The sequence below is a fragment of the Oryzias latipes genome, chromosome 18 (genome assembly GCF_002234675.1).
Source record: "Oryzias latipes chromosome 18, ASM223467v1".
NCBI classification, from domain to species: Eukaryota; Metazoa; Chordata; class Actinopteri; order Beloniformes; family Adrianichthyidae; genus Oryzias; species Oryzias latipes.
Window position 1 is genome coordinate 7,045,391 of NC_019876.2, and position 14,030 is coordinate 7,059,420.

The window sequence follows — 14,030 nt, forward strand, 5'->3', positions numbered from 1 at the left end:
ATGCTCAATATAGAACATAGACCACAATGCCTTGCGTTGGATAGATTCATTCTAATTCTTAGAAACCATCCAAATTTTTGTCATCAATGGATTCATAAATAGACATTTACTTCGGGAAATCTGTGATGTCGTTTTTGGCATTTAAATAAACAGAAAAGTAGTGAATGTGGAGTCCGAATTGCTTTTAAAATTCTGGGCTCCGGATGGATCCGGTCTACCCAGTGGGGAGGGAATTTAGCCGGAGCCACACGGTCAATGGTCGGGTTGTCAGTTGGAGTTGAAATCTTTTGCACTGTTTGTGTGTTTTCTTTTTTTGTTTTTTCGTGTCATTTGACCTTTTTTTTTTTTAAAGGCCTTGTGTTTTCTTTGGGGGGGGAGGTGTAAAATAAACGCCTGTCCTCCTCAGTCCCTCTTAAAACTCCTCCCCCTTCATTAATGTTCTACAACCAAACAAATCAGTATTTCAGCATTTTCTTCATAAATATGAAATCCCACCAAAGACTGCCCCCTCCTTTGTGTGTCCCCCCCCCTGAACCTCAACTTATCAGGCCAACGACTCGCTGTGACCCCAACACCCAGCCCCCACTGCAGCAGCTAAAGGCTGGGGGGGTGTATGTCCTGGATAAGGGAGAGATGGAATGCTGGAGGAAAGCAGAAATGGGAGGGGGCTGATAAGTTAGGAGGGTGGAGGGAACATTGGATGGATGGAGAGAGTGCAGGAGGCGGAGGAGGAGGAGGAGGTAGAGGAGGAAGCATTGGTATGGGCTGGGAGGGGGGCCAAAAAAAAGAGGAGGGTTTAAAAAAAAGTTTGACATACTTAAGACAAAGACAGAAGCAGTTTCTTTATTTTCCCCCGCGGAGCTGAAGCTGCCCGTGGAAAAGAAAACAGCACTGACAGCTGTGATAGCGGAGAGGAGAAACAGCAGGAGAGCAGAACCCCTGATAAGAGGAGGAACCAAACGTTACAGGGGAAGAAAACTGGAGGATCTAAAGCGTCTCCTGCAGAAGAAGAGCAACCTGGAGGAGGCACAGCAAGAGGTCCAGCGGGCCCCACAGAACCATGTGAGTACCAGCACCCTTCAGGTTTCTCAGGGGCAACAGCTCTCGGTTAAAACCGAACCATTGAACCGAACCGTGGGGAACTGCTGCATATGTTTACGTTGAAAGTGTAAAACACCTGTTTGATCCATGCGTCAACTGAAAAAGGTTTTCGTCAATGTGATTTGTTACCTAAAAAAAAGGATTTCTGATTTTTTAGGTTTTTGTCGTTGTTTTGTAACACAAGTGTTTTATATTGAACCGAAACAAAAAAGAAATGACCCAAAAATGGAGGTTTGAACCGTAGGCAAAGTGAATCGTTGCATCATGAGAGCCAGAAGATGCTGGGTGTAAGGTACAACTTCTGAGACTTTCTAAAGCTGTTTTATAGAATGTTGGATTTATTTTTTGACTATAAGAAGCTCTAGAATAGTCTCAGCAACCAAAAAAGGTATTGCATGATAAAGAAAAACGTATATAAGTCGCACTTTTGGGAGAAATTGATTTAACAAAATACAGTAATAAGAACGTATATTTCATCTTGAAAGGCAAATCATAACAACAGAACACCATAATAGAATGAATCTATACATGCTTCACTACTGTAACCATGTTTAGCCTCAGGAGACATAGGAGAATAAGTGTCAAGTGAACAATTACTCCAATAATCGTGGTATAAAGAACACGCCAACAAGTCAACCAAACTCTTTACATCACTGTAACCCTTGTGCTATCCTAGGCACTTTACCATTGGGAGTTGGGTCATCTAGACCCACTAGACAGTGCTCTGAACCTTTTTTCTTCAATGATTTGTGATCTTCACTGGTGTCCATGGATTACATGAAATCTTTCCACCTTTATCCACCTTTGTCATGGTAGGAAGAACACTTCAAAGCAAGGGTGGAGTCATCTAAGATAACACAAGGGTTAAATCATTAAATCCGTTGGAATAATTGAATGTCTTCTCTGTTACTGTCAGTAGCAAATACTGATAAACACACCTACAGCGCCCTCTGGTGGTTGTTGCTATTTGTTTAAAAAAACAAACAAACATATAAGTCGCACCTGAGTATAAGTCGCACCCCAGGCTAAACTATGCAAAAAAAAATGTGACTTATACGCCAAAAAAAAGGTACAGTGGTCCTTCGCCTTTATTTCTGTTTACCTTTTTTGGTCTTCCTGTTTGCAACATTTTTCAGTATTTTGCATGTAAATATATATATGTATGATCTACTAATCTATTACTGGACTTTTATTTTGAGGACAAAACCCTTGTGCTATCTTAGATGACCCCACCCTTACGTTGACGTGTTCTCCCTACCATGACAAAGGTGGATAAAGGTGGAAAGATTTCATGTAATCTATGGACACCAGTAAAGATCACAAATCATTGAAGAAAAAAGGTTCAGAGCACTGTCTAGTGCAGGGGTCAGGAACCTATGGCTCGCGAGCCATATATGGCTCTTTTGATGGTCACATGTGGCTCGCAGACAAATCTTTAATTATACTTTTTTTTTCATTAGACCAGTCCTTCTCGGGCGCGATGCGATGCCAGAGGCGCGCAGTAGTAGCGTTGCTTGGAGAAAAAACTATCAGTTTACTATTATCTATTATTTCACAGAGTTTGTACCACCTGGAAACCTGTGAATTGCCGTGCCTAAAACGGCGCGCTCCCGTCTCTGAGAAAGAGCGCGCAGTTGCGGGGACGGGATGTGTGAGGGAGAAAGCAGGGGGGGGGGGGGGGGCAGCAGGTGAATCGCGCAGGGATGGCAAAAACGTAAACCCCGCTGCCCGTCACTCACTGCAGCGTGTGAGTGTGTGTTTGGCTCCAGGTCTGCATGTGATCAGTCTTTCTCACATCTACAGAACATTCAGACCTACGATCACGTTTAAAGTCTCAACGCCTGCATGAAGCAGAAACTCACCACGTATCAACCGGACAAGACCATCAGCAAAACTACCACGAATCATTTATTAGCAACAGCATAACGATGACTTATTGTACTTTAAAAGTGTTAAAATTACATCAAATGCACACATTCATTTGTATTTTTAGTTTTAAAAATATTGTCGCGGACTGAGTTTAACTTGGCTGTTGGGCCGCGTTAAAAGTTCTGGAGTTCATGGAACGCATCGATCAAGCGGAGATCTGATTGGCCCTTTGTTCTGTCGCTCAGCCTGTTGTTAGGGAGTTTGGACCAATGGGGTTCAGCTATGGGCCGAATAAGGGAAATGGGAGGACTGGAGCGGGAGCAGGGGAATAAAAAGTTGAGAGAAGCGCTCTCGTCTTGGCGGGAGAGATTCAGGAGTTGCTGAATTAATTGTACGGCGTTTGTTGCGGTCTGCAGTAACCAGAACAAAGAACCTTAAAAGAGGTTAAGTCTCCGTGCCTCAGTGTGGGAAAGGGACGCTACATTATTGTATGGCTCTTTCAAAATTACATTTAAAAATATGTGGCGTTTATGGCTCTCTTGGTCAAAAAGGTTCCCGACCCCTGGTCTAGTGGGTCTAGATGACCCAACTCCCAATGATAAAGTGCCTAGGACAGCACAAGGGTTAAACAAGAAAGAAAAATGTGAAGTCTGTCTCGGGAAACGTGTATAAAGTGTGTAGAGAGGAGGTTTACAGCCTAAAAACATCTAGAGTCATACTTCGTGGATTTCAACTATCGCAGGTTATTTTTTAGTTATTTTTAGTACGTAACTCCCACAGTGAAAGTTAGAACTACATGCCAACCATGATGTGAGAACCCAACAAAACCATCACATGATGCTGAGAACCCGTAAAGGTTATAAGCATAAATTGAAATGGGGCAAGGCAGCAAAAAAGTATTTTTGGTAATCTGCACAATGAATTACCTCGCAGCACACCTTCCTGCCCGACCTTCCTCTGTGACCTCAGACTGCACAACAACTGCAGGAAATTAATACGCTGAGGGAGGCGAGGTCATTATCAGCTTCAAATTAAGGAAAATAAATCAGTTGTGCAAAAGATAACCATATTCTAAAGATTTCTTTCAATCCATCACAACTTACTTCCTAAAATAACCCAATTTAACCATTGGTATCATATTTGATCCATGCATTTTTGAGACCCATATTTCATTAGGAATGATCAGAACTTTCATTATCCCTTGTGCTGTCTTAGATGACCCCACCCTCACATTGACGTGTTCTCCCTACCATGACAAAGGTGGATAAAGGTGGAAAGATTTCATGTAATCCATGGACACCAGTGAAGATCACAAATCATTGAAGAATAAAAGTCTTGTGGGGTCTAGATGACCCAACTCCCAACGTTAAAGTACCTAGGATAGCACAAGGGTTAAAAACCCATCATTTATAATTTGGTCCATGTTTTCTGCCCTGTAGTTCATCAACATTCCACTCGGGGCAGTAGAGGAGCTTTTCCTGCTCATTTCAAAATGGCTGCTTCCGTGAAATCTCACAAACACTGTTGGTGGAAAAAGTTTAGCGAATTCTCAAAACTCTGTGGTGAGAGTAACTGTTGTTTTTATTTTTTTTAATGACTAATTGCTGTACTGAAAAAATGTTTAATTTGTTAATAATTAATTCTTTATAAACAGTCACCCAATGTTGAAATTGTGGGGATCAAATTTGAGACACTGGGTAAGTAAGGTGTTTTTTTCCTGAATACACATTTTTTGCCTCGTAAACTAACATTGTTGTGAGCAAAAATTTACCAAATTACCCAAAGTATTATAATTGTCACTATTTATATCTCACAAAAAATGACATTGTGAAATTCTTGTTGTAGGTTTCTTTAAAAGGTTTTAAAACGTCCTAATTAATGAGACCAGGTTTAGGGTTAAATGCTCCAACCTTTTAGCACAACAGATAAATCTAGCATGATGTATGTATGTTTTTGTCCCTAATAATATAGAAATATACATAAAGAAACATCTGCTTAACTAACGTTGCAGTCTTGTCTGCCTGTCTGTCAGTTTACAGCAACATGTCACACAAGTTTTATTTTGAAAAACCCAAACTCTGAAGTTTAAAATGTTGCAGTTCTTCAAATGACCACTGGAGGCTGGTGTCACTTTGAGCCAATTCCCCACTGACTCCTGTCTGTAACTAGAAAAAAGAAGACTTTACTATAAAGAATTAAAATGCAGGCTGTCTAGTTTTAAAAGTTCAATTCAAGTTTATTGCTAATGTTTTCTAGTTTGCAGTCATGTGACGTGCAAGTCTGCCTGAAGGGTGTAAAGCGGCCACGGCAACTCGTGTTCAAGTGGTCACTTTCAATGAAAAGACTATGTAAACGCCCATAAACCCGCATTTTGGACTTCCGCCTTCAAATCTTGTGTGTTCTTGCAACGCTGCACACCTTTTTAAGTCTGTTCTCGGGCTGTACGGACACACCGGCGGTCATTGAACCAAGCTGAACTTTCGACAGCTGGAACATCAAACAGCTGAACTTGACCCATCAAGGACTCGGATTTGATAGTTATGTGTGGATGGCGTCCTTTTTTAAAACACGGAAGTGCCAACCATTGTAAACATGATTCTGGAGGATAAATAATAGCTACTTCTGCCCACCAAAGTCTTTCATACATCACAAAAGAGCTGAGAAAGACAAAGGAGCAAGATTCGTGAAATTTGCACCAGCTGTAGTGCAGACATGTACTAGTAAACAGTAGAAAAACAAACAAGAAGAGCCTGTCCCTGCAGCCTCCTCCTTGTCTGGTGTGAACACCCCAGGCTGAATGTGCGTTCGTGTAACTGTGTATTGCGCAACACATGCCCGGTGTGAACGTAGCAAAAGAGTGTCCGAAGATTAGAGCTTAAAGTGGATCAGTTCTTCAGTGGTTTCATTTCATAGCTGTCTCAACTACCTTGTTACAGAAACTTAACCCTTTCTCACGAATTGAAAGTAAGACTGTAAATGTTGTACAAAAAGGTTGAGAGATTTTAGTCACAACCCTGATATCTATGAACTTCTACTCTTTTGTCTGCTTTTTACGGCCATAATAAATTCATTATGGTCCTGCCTACCTGACCAGGTATGACCATGATGCATCTTGGTTGCTAAGTGAGGTTGAGTCTGGTTGCTCATTGGAAGGTAGATTGATTGGAAAACCAAACGTTAAAGGATATAATTATTTATTTAAAAACAGTGTTGGGTCGACTGATCATGATCTTTGGATCAGGGGGTGACATTGGGGCGACATCTTCACAAACACCCCTTTTTTGCAAAGTCTAAACTGTTGTTTTATGAAAATTCTGACCAACGCCGTACATGGATGTCTGGCACGTGACCTGCAGTGATGCAACCGATTACAAAAAAAGTTTTTCACTTCACTTTTCAAATTCTTGCTAATCCAAATATTGATGTTTTTGCCCCGGTAACGCTTCTATCTCTTCTATCCTCTGCTTGGCAAAGGGCATTGCTGTCTGCTGACCTCCAAGAGGGGAGGATATCCTGCAGCAGATGCAGCTGCTGTGCTCATCCAATCTGGGAAAAGACAGGATGAAAGAAAGCCAACCACGCAGTTTATACGAAGGCCGATCCTGAAACCTGAACTTTGTCAAAGTTTCCTTTAAAAATAACTTTGATGTAATAACAGAAGTTGGGCAAAAATGTCGTAAAGCAAGATTTTTGATCACAAGAGAACTAACGATAAACCACCTACCCTCCAGATAAACTCATAGATCCTTCAAAGCACTGGCAGGTTTGGTTTACGCCAACGGCCCTTGGGTAGTTTACTTCGTTTGGCTGGTGTGCATAAACACCAAGATCAAACAAGAGCTCGATGGTGGATTGTGCTATCCTAGGCACTTTAACATTGGGAGTGGGGTCATCTAGACCCACTAAACAGTGCTCTGAACCTTTTTTCTTCAATGATTTGTGATCTTCACTGGTGTCCATGGATTACATGAAATCTTTCCACCTTTATCCACCTTTGTCATGGTAGGAAGAACACGTCAATGGAAGGGTGGGGTCATCTAAGATAGCTCAAGGGATAAAGGGTGGAAAATGTCTTGTGGGTAAACCTGATGTTTTGAGGAGTGGTATGCACTGTATGCTATATTAGTGAAGATCAAACTACATTTGTAGTAAACAGGTTTATAGATTCAAAATCATTTTTTTCTTTCCTAGCTTTGTGAAATATCATCCCTTTGGTTAGCAGCTGTTGGAGAACAATGTTTTATCAGAATGGTTTGGTCCTCTTTAGTTTTGGGTTTTCTCCTAAAACGGTACAAATGACTGTAAAATTTAACAGATTCCTCTTTATTTCAAACTGTGTTTGTGGGGCAATATTTGCGTGAAAGCAAAATAAACGTGGTTTAGAATCATCAAACATCCATCCACCCGTCCGTCCATAGAACCTACCATTGACTGTATAAGGGAACTGGATCGAGTGAGAGTGACATCACCCATAGAAAATGGTTCACTACTGGTTCCAATGTAATGAAATCAAATCACTCGTCATTTTTCATGATTTGGAGCCAGACGACATTAGTCTGAGTCGGTCTGAGTCGTCATTTCTATGGCAACCACTCTTACCAATTAGGAGTGAGCTTGTTGGAACACGTCAGTGCAAGGGTGGGGTCATCTAAGATAGCACAAGGGTTATAGAAGTCTACGGGACTTCTTGGAACCAGTGGGTACTTCCTGTTTGGAAACCGACAAGGAAGGAGTCACTCCCTCCAGTTCTCGTATACAGTTAATGGAACCCACTGAACCCCTTTCGGGGTCACAGGGTTGCTGGAGCCTATCCCAGCTATCGTTGAACCGGTTACCAGTCTGTTGCAGGGCTACACAACCACACATACTTAGTCAGAGACACCAATCCATGTATGAAGCATGGTTTTGGTGTGCCCCCCCCCCTAAAAACTTTCATGTGTGGGGAGAATATGCAAACACCAAACAGTAAGGATTCACACCAGGACCTTCTTACTGTGAGGCAAGAGTGCTAACCACTGCATCACAATGTAGTCCCTAAAACTGTATTTGTAAACATTCCAATGGTTGGCGTGACGTCTGCTGGTCTGTTTCACCCTGACAGTTCACCATGAGTATGTCTGGGACTCTGGAGAAGGGCGCCCACCACCAAGCTCTGGACCTGTCAGAAGAACTGCCGCCTCCTCTGCACCACCACCACTCCAACCACCACCTTCACCTCCACCACTCCAACTCCATGGCCTCCACCTCCGCCGTAGGCGGGGGCAGAGAAACTCCCTCGCGGGTTGTCATACCTCCCCCGTACTCTGCGGCCGAGAGCGGGGGCGGGGGGAGCGAGGCTCCCCTGGAGCTGCGGGGTTCACTCGACTGCTGGGCCTGCTCGGTTCTGGTGACGGCCCAGAACCTGGTGATTGCTGCCATCAACGCCTGCCTCGCCGGACTGGTGTTCGGCACCATTCTGACCCCGGCCATCGTCATGGTCCTGTTCGGCTTCCTGTGCCACTCCTCGGTTAGAAAACTGTTTGGTTCTCAGAGCGACTAAGTCTTCTCAAACGCCAGGTCTCTTACGTGTCCCAGTCCAACAAACAGAAGATAAGCACAGCAGGAAGATTACTTTTTTTTTCTTAAAGTCCTGATCTGATGGCTTTGATAAGGTGGGGGTCACTGTGGTCTTTGGGTGGGGTTTGCCTCAGCAATCCTACAATCTGATGAATCTGAAGCTCCGTCAGATGTTGAAGGACCAGAGATCTGGAGGAAACAGGAGGAGCTTGGCATTCAGGGACAACACTTTTTTTGTTTTTTCTGCTGCAGCTTTAAGATTAAAAGATTTTTTAGTTAGTTTCAGTTAGCACCATCCAGAACCAAAACGCCCCAAAAATCGATCCGGTCAGAGACTTTAACCCTTGTGCTATCCTAGGCACTTCACCATTGGGAGTTGGGTCATCTAGACCCACTAGACAGTGCTCTGAACCTTTTTTCTTCAATGATTTGTGATCTTCACTGGTGTCCATGGATTACATGAAATCTTTCCCCCTTTATCCACCTTTGTCATGGTAGGGAGAACACGTCAATGTAAGGGTGGGGTCATCTAAGATAGCACAAGGGTTAAAACAAAGCAGGACATTTCTGCAGAGACTGGCGAGGCAGAAATTCCTTTTTTCTCATGTTCCCCCACAAGCAGACCTCATGTGACGCCAGCTTAGTGGAGGATTAGCCAGGTTCTGCAGGACAAAGGAAGAGCCAGACAACCTAAGAACAAAGACGCAGTTCGGGTTTGAGGCTCTCCAAACTTCCTAAACAGCAAATTCCAGATGGAGCCCAAACTGTGTTAAACATTCAAGACAGCTGCTGGAAAGCTGGAAAGACAGTTTTTCTGCCTCATATGTGGAAAACAACAAAAACGTTATTTTTTAAGCATAAAAGCATTTAGGAGATGCAGATTGTTTCTTTCAGATAATCACGTCAGCTTTGAAGCAGCATCTCTAGTTACAGGTTAAAAAAAAAACCCAAACATTTTTACTTTATTAGTGCTGAAATGTCATTGAATGAAAATTACACGAATTCCTGACAAAATGGCATCAAATTTATCAATCAGAGTTTAGTTTAGCAGTTTCCACAGAGTTGTCTCACAGTCTTATCACTTTTATCCAACCGTGGGAGTTGCTGGAGCCTATCCCAGCTACTGTAGGGGGAAGGCGGGGCACCACGCCACCTTCGTCTCACTTTCACGTAAACCAGTGGTCCCTAAACTACATGAATGCGGCCGTCCTCACATTTGGCCCAGCATCCTTAACAAATATCAGAGTTGAGTGACTTTTAAAATTGTATTTCCACTGGTCCGTGTGCGTTGCGTTGCGTCTCTGTTGCCACAGAAACTAGAATGTTCATTAATCAATCCGAATGTTTACATTCCCTCCGTCACGTCTGCGTTCCACGTCCGTCCTTCAGCAACACAAGCTTCACGCAGGAGTCCTGCTTCCAGTCTGCCGATAGGTCAATTTTGAGGCAAAAAGTTTCAAATTAAAACTGATAAGTGCATAGCGGGAACAGTGAGTTTTGCTGCCTTAACCCTTGTGCTATCCTGTGGGGTCCAGATGACCCGATCCTTGCATTGAGGTGTTCTCCCTACCATGTCAAAGGTGGATAAAGGTGAAGAGGATTTCATGTAATCCATGGACACCAGTGAAGATCACAAATCATTGAAGAAAAAAGGTTCAGAGCACTGTCTAGTGGGTCTAGATGACCCAACTCCCAATGTTAAAGTGCCTAGGATAGCACAAGGGTTATAGCGTTCATTGCTCACTAAAAACAAACAAACCCCAAAGCTTTGATTATTATTTCTGAGTATTCCCCTAAAACCTGCGCTCTGAGCATCAGTCCCTTCCAGTCCACCAAAACAAAAGGGTTCTCACATTGTGACATCACAAAGTGTGGAACCGCCCCTTCCAGGAAGAGTCTGCGCTGTCAGCCCCGCCCCCTGGCCAACACACACCCACTTTCTCAGCAGCTACACCGCTTTAATTTTACATGCATGAATTTGCACATCCATCTTTGCAGAAGTTCGGATGTTGTTTGATTTCGTGGGCGAAACGCAGACACGCTGCTGCGGTTGAGGTCATGAAATGGGCGACACCCTCAAGGAGCAAAAGGCGGAGCCTCAGAGAACGAGTCGTCTTACTTCCGAATTGGAAAATGAGCTGCGAAAATAACTGAAATTTAATTGAATAAATCGTTCTTTAATGTGGCAAAGCAATATTATCATACTTATGGATATAGTTTAGTCTGAAAAGTGTAACCCTTGTGCTATCCTAGGCACTTTACCATTGGGAGTTGGGTCATCTTGACCCACTAGACAGTGCGCTGAACCTTTTTTCTTCAATGATTTGGGATCTTCACTGGTGTCCATGGATAACATGAAATCTTTCCACCTTTATCCACCTTTGTCATGGTAGGGAGAACACATCAATGTAAGGGTGGGGTCATCTGGACCCCATAGGATAGCACAAGTGTTTAAGAAAAGCATGACATGGGCTCTTTTTTAAAACCAAACCCAAATTTGAGGCTTTTCTTGTGACCGTTACTTGTGTTTTTCTCCTCCTGGGTTTGTGTAAACCTTCGTCCTCGCTTTCACTACTTCTGGTGATAAGGAGGGATGCCGTCCTCCTCTCCCACATTCAGAGCCGGACCTTTTCACCTCATCTCCAGCCCCCTCCCTGATTCCTCAGCTATAAATGTTTTGATGCTCCGCATGTGTTTAACCGCTTCACTCAAACTGATTTTTTTTTAACCATGGTTCGATTCAAATTACGTCATTTCTGCAGAGGTGAGTCATACTGGACTCTGACAGTTTCCTTTAGTGGAAGATTCTCCCAGCTGTGCTCACCTCAAACACACATACCACACGGACTATGTCACGTCCTGCTCTTATCTGCTCTTCTTCTGCACAGAATCAAGCTGGATTAATCTCTGTTGCTTCTGCAGGTTAAGCCCCACGGGAAGAACCCCTACTGCTCGGACCTGCTGACGGACGGCGGCTGCGTGGCTCTGCTGGTGGTGGGATTCCTGTTGGTCACCCCCCTGCTGGTCCTGGCGCTGGCTGCGTACTGCCGCCTGGCTCGCCACCTCCAACTGGGCCTGTGCTTCATCCCGTACAGCCGGGCCGTGTACAAGAACCTGCCGGCCTCCCAGCACCGCGGCCTGGGCACAGGGTGCTGCGGAGGCGGAGATGCAGCCGACAGCGGCGGGAAAGGAAAGGTCTGGGTGTGAGAGCAAGAAGACAGGGGGAGGGTAATTATAAAGGGAAGAGGACGAGATTCTTATTGGCTGTTAGTAACTTTACATCAACACCATGAAGTATTCATCGGAATAGGAAACGCAGATGCTTAAATCAATGTAATCCAAAAAATTTGTAAAAGTACTTCTCGTAAAGAATCACAGGACTGTTTATGTCACTTCTAAGATTGTGTTATTTCCTTTTTTCTAATAAAAATTGAATTTGCAGCTCTGCCTCGGGTGTGTTATCCTAGGCACTTTAACATTGGGAGTTGGGTCATCTAGACCCACTAGTGCTCTGAACCTTTTTTCTTCAATTATTTGTGATCTTCACTGGTGTCCATGGATTACATGAAACCTTTCCACCTTTATCCACCTTTGTCATGGTAGGGAGAACACGTCAATGTAAGGGTGGGGTCATCTAAGATAGCACAAGGGTTAAAGCATTAGCCACAACGGTCGTTAAGGGTGGATACGAGCCGTCGCTAAGGGAGAAATGAACAAACCTGTGGTCCACACGAAATTTTAAGATTGCAGATGAATCGGTAAGCCGAAATGTTCATGTTTTTTTTTTGTGTGTGCTTAGGTGTGCTTTATAGTGAACACTAACACAATCTGCAAGGTGAGGTGTCGTACAGAATTTTCACTTTTTCGGTTTCCCCAAATGCTATGTGCAGCAAAAGAGACCCGTTAGTCAGGCGTCCAGTCGACCACTTTCAATGAAAAGTAAAGGCACATTTTGTGCATTCACGTGGAAAACCCACGCTCATGCGTAGCTATGGCAACACGGCACAGTTGAACATCCATCAATCACGAGCTCCGATTTGGTAATGACAATGGCATTCTCTTTATGTCACGGACGTTTGAAAATCGATCATGGAGGAGAAATGAATAATAGTGGTTTGTGTCCAGCCAGAATTCTATGACATCAAGTCTTTCATTTATCGGAATAGAGCTGGGAAGGAAAAAAACCTGAACCACTGCGACATTTTGCACCAAGACTCCTTCAAGTGTAGGTGGTGGACATGAGCTTGTAAACAGTAGAAGAACAATTCAGCCTAGAAACACAGCCATGAAGAAAGAACGGCACCAAAACACCCTCCAACAGCAACTTCTTCCAACAATCCAACAACAGTTTGGTGACCAACAATGCATTTTCCAGCAGGATGGAGCACCGTGCCATAAGGCAAAAGTGATAACTAAGTGGCTCGGGGACCAAAATGTTGAAATTTTAGGGTCCATGGCCTGGAAACTCCCCAGATCTTAATCTAATTGAGAACTTGTAGTTAATCCTCAATAATTCCGATAAACTCCAATAAGAGATTATGAAAGAACGGGTTGCTATCAGTCCGGATTTGTCCCAGAAGTTGATTGACAACATGTCCAGTTGAATTGCAGAGTGCTGAAAAAGAAGCGCCAACACTGCAAATACGGAATCTTTGCATAACCCTTGTGCTATCCTAGGCACTTTACCGTTGGGCGTTGGGTCATTTTGTAACGGGGGAGAAGGGAAGTACCCAGGCGCAGAGAGGAGAGGAGGCAGGAGGATGCAGGGAATGAGGGTTTAATAACAAAAACCAAAACCACTGCTTCAGCAGGCTAGAATACTCGCTATACAAATGCGTAAAACCGAGGAACAGCACAGTTACAAACTATGGACCAGCCCAGGAGGAAGGGAATGACAAGACTTAAATACATACAGACAAAGGAGACACAGGTGAACACAATCAGGCAGGATGGGGAACCAAAGTAATACTCACAACAAAAACGACACAGGAAACCCTACAAAATAAAACAGGAAGTGAACTGAAAACATCACAGAACAAAAAGGAAACAAACCACAAGGGCAAAGAAACAGAAACCGTAAACTAAAACCCCCTCAAGGAACCGCATCGAGGTTCCTCCTAGAGTCCAGGAGGAGGGGGCCCGAAAGGCCAATCCAAGGGCCAACAGCAGTCCAGTGAGACGGCTCCGGAGGACGACCGGGAGGCCGCTTTGTCCGGCGAGGCGGGTCCGGAGGACGGCCAGGAGGCAGCGCCGTCCAGCATTGACAGTCTAACCACGCGTTAAAGCGTCAAAAAAAAAACGCCTCGGGTTCGTTTTTTTTTTTTTTTTGACGTGTCGCGCCGAAATCTATTCGACCAATGAGAATGGCGCTTTTGCAAACGTGTCTGGAGCTTCTGAAGTTACAGTAAAACACAACTTGGGGGCGCTCAAACACAAAACTGTCTTGCTGAGCTTGTACCTTCTTACGAAGGCCCAAAGCGCTTTACAGTCACAGTCCCATTCAC

At 43.9% G+C, this 14,030-nt stretch overlaps 1 protein-coding gene across 1 annotated transcript; it reads left to right on the plus strand.

Moving 5' to 3' along the window:
* The first annotated feature begins 837 nt into the window (after positions 1 to 837).
* On the plus strand, positions 838 to 11,967 carry LOC101162248 (transmembrane protein 88). The gene is made up of 3 exons (XM_004079654.4): positions 838 to 1,062; positions 8,072 to 8,476; positions 11,449 to 11,967. The coding sequence occupies exons 2-3, from the start codon at positions 8,078 to 8,080 to the stop codon at positions 11,731 to 11,733; spliced, it is 684 nt and encodes a 227-aa protein (XP_004079702.2). The 5' UTR covers positions 838 to 1,062; positions 8,072 to 8,077; the 3' UTR covers positions 11,734 to 11,967.
* The last annotated feature ends 2,063 nt before the right edge of the window (positions 11,968 to 14,030 follow it).

What these genes read in the sequence shown, in the direction of transcription:
- LOC101162248 (XM_004079654.4), top strand. Translation starts at nt 8,078, where the DNA reads ATGAGTATGTCTGGGACTCTGGAGAAGGGCGCCCACCACCAAGCTCTG. An exon ending in GCTTCCTGTGCCACTCCTCG is followed by an intron (nt 8,477 to 11,448) that starts GTTAGAAAACTG and finishes TTGCTTCTGCAG; the next exon opens with GTTAAGCCCCACGGGAAGAA.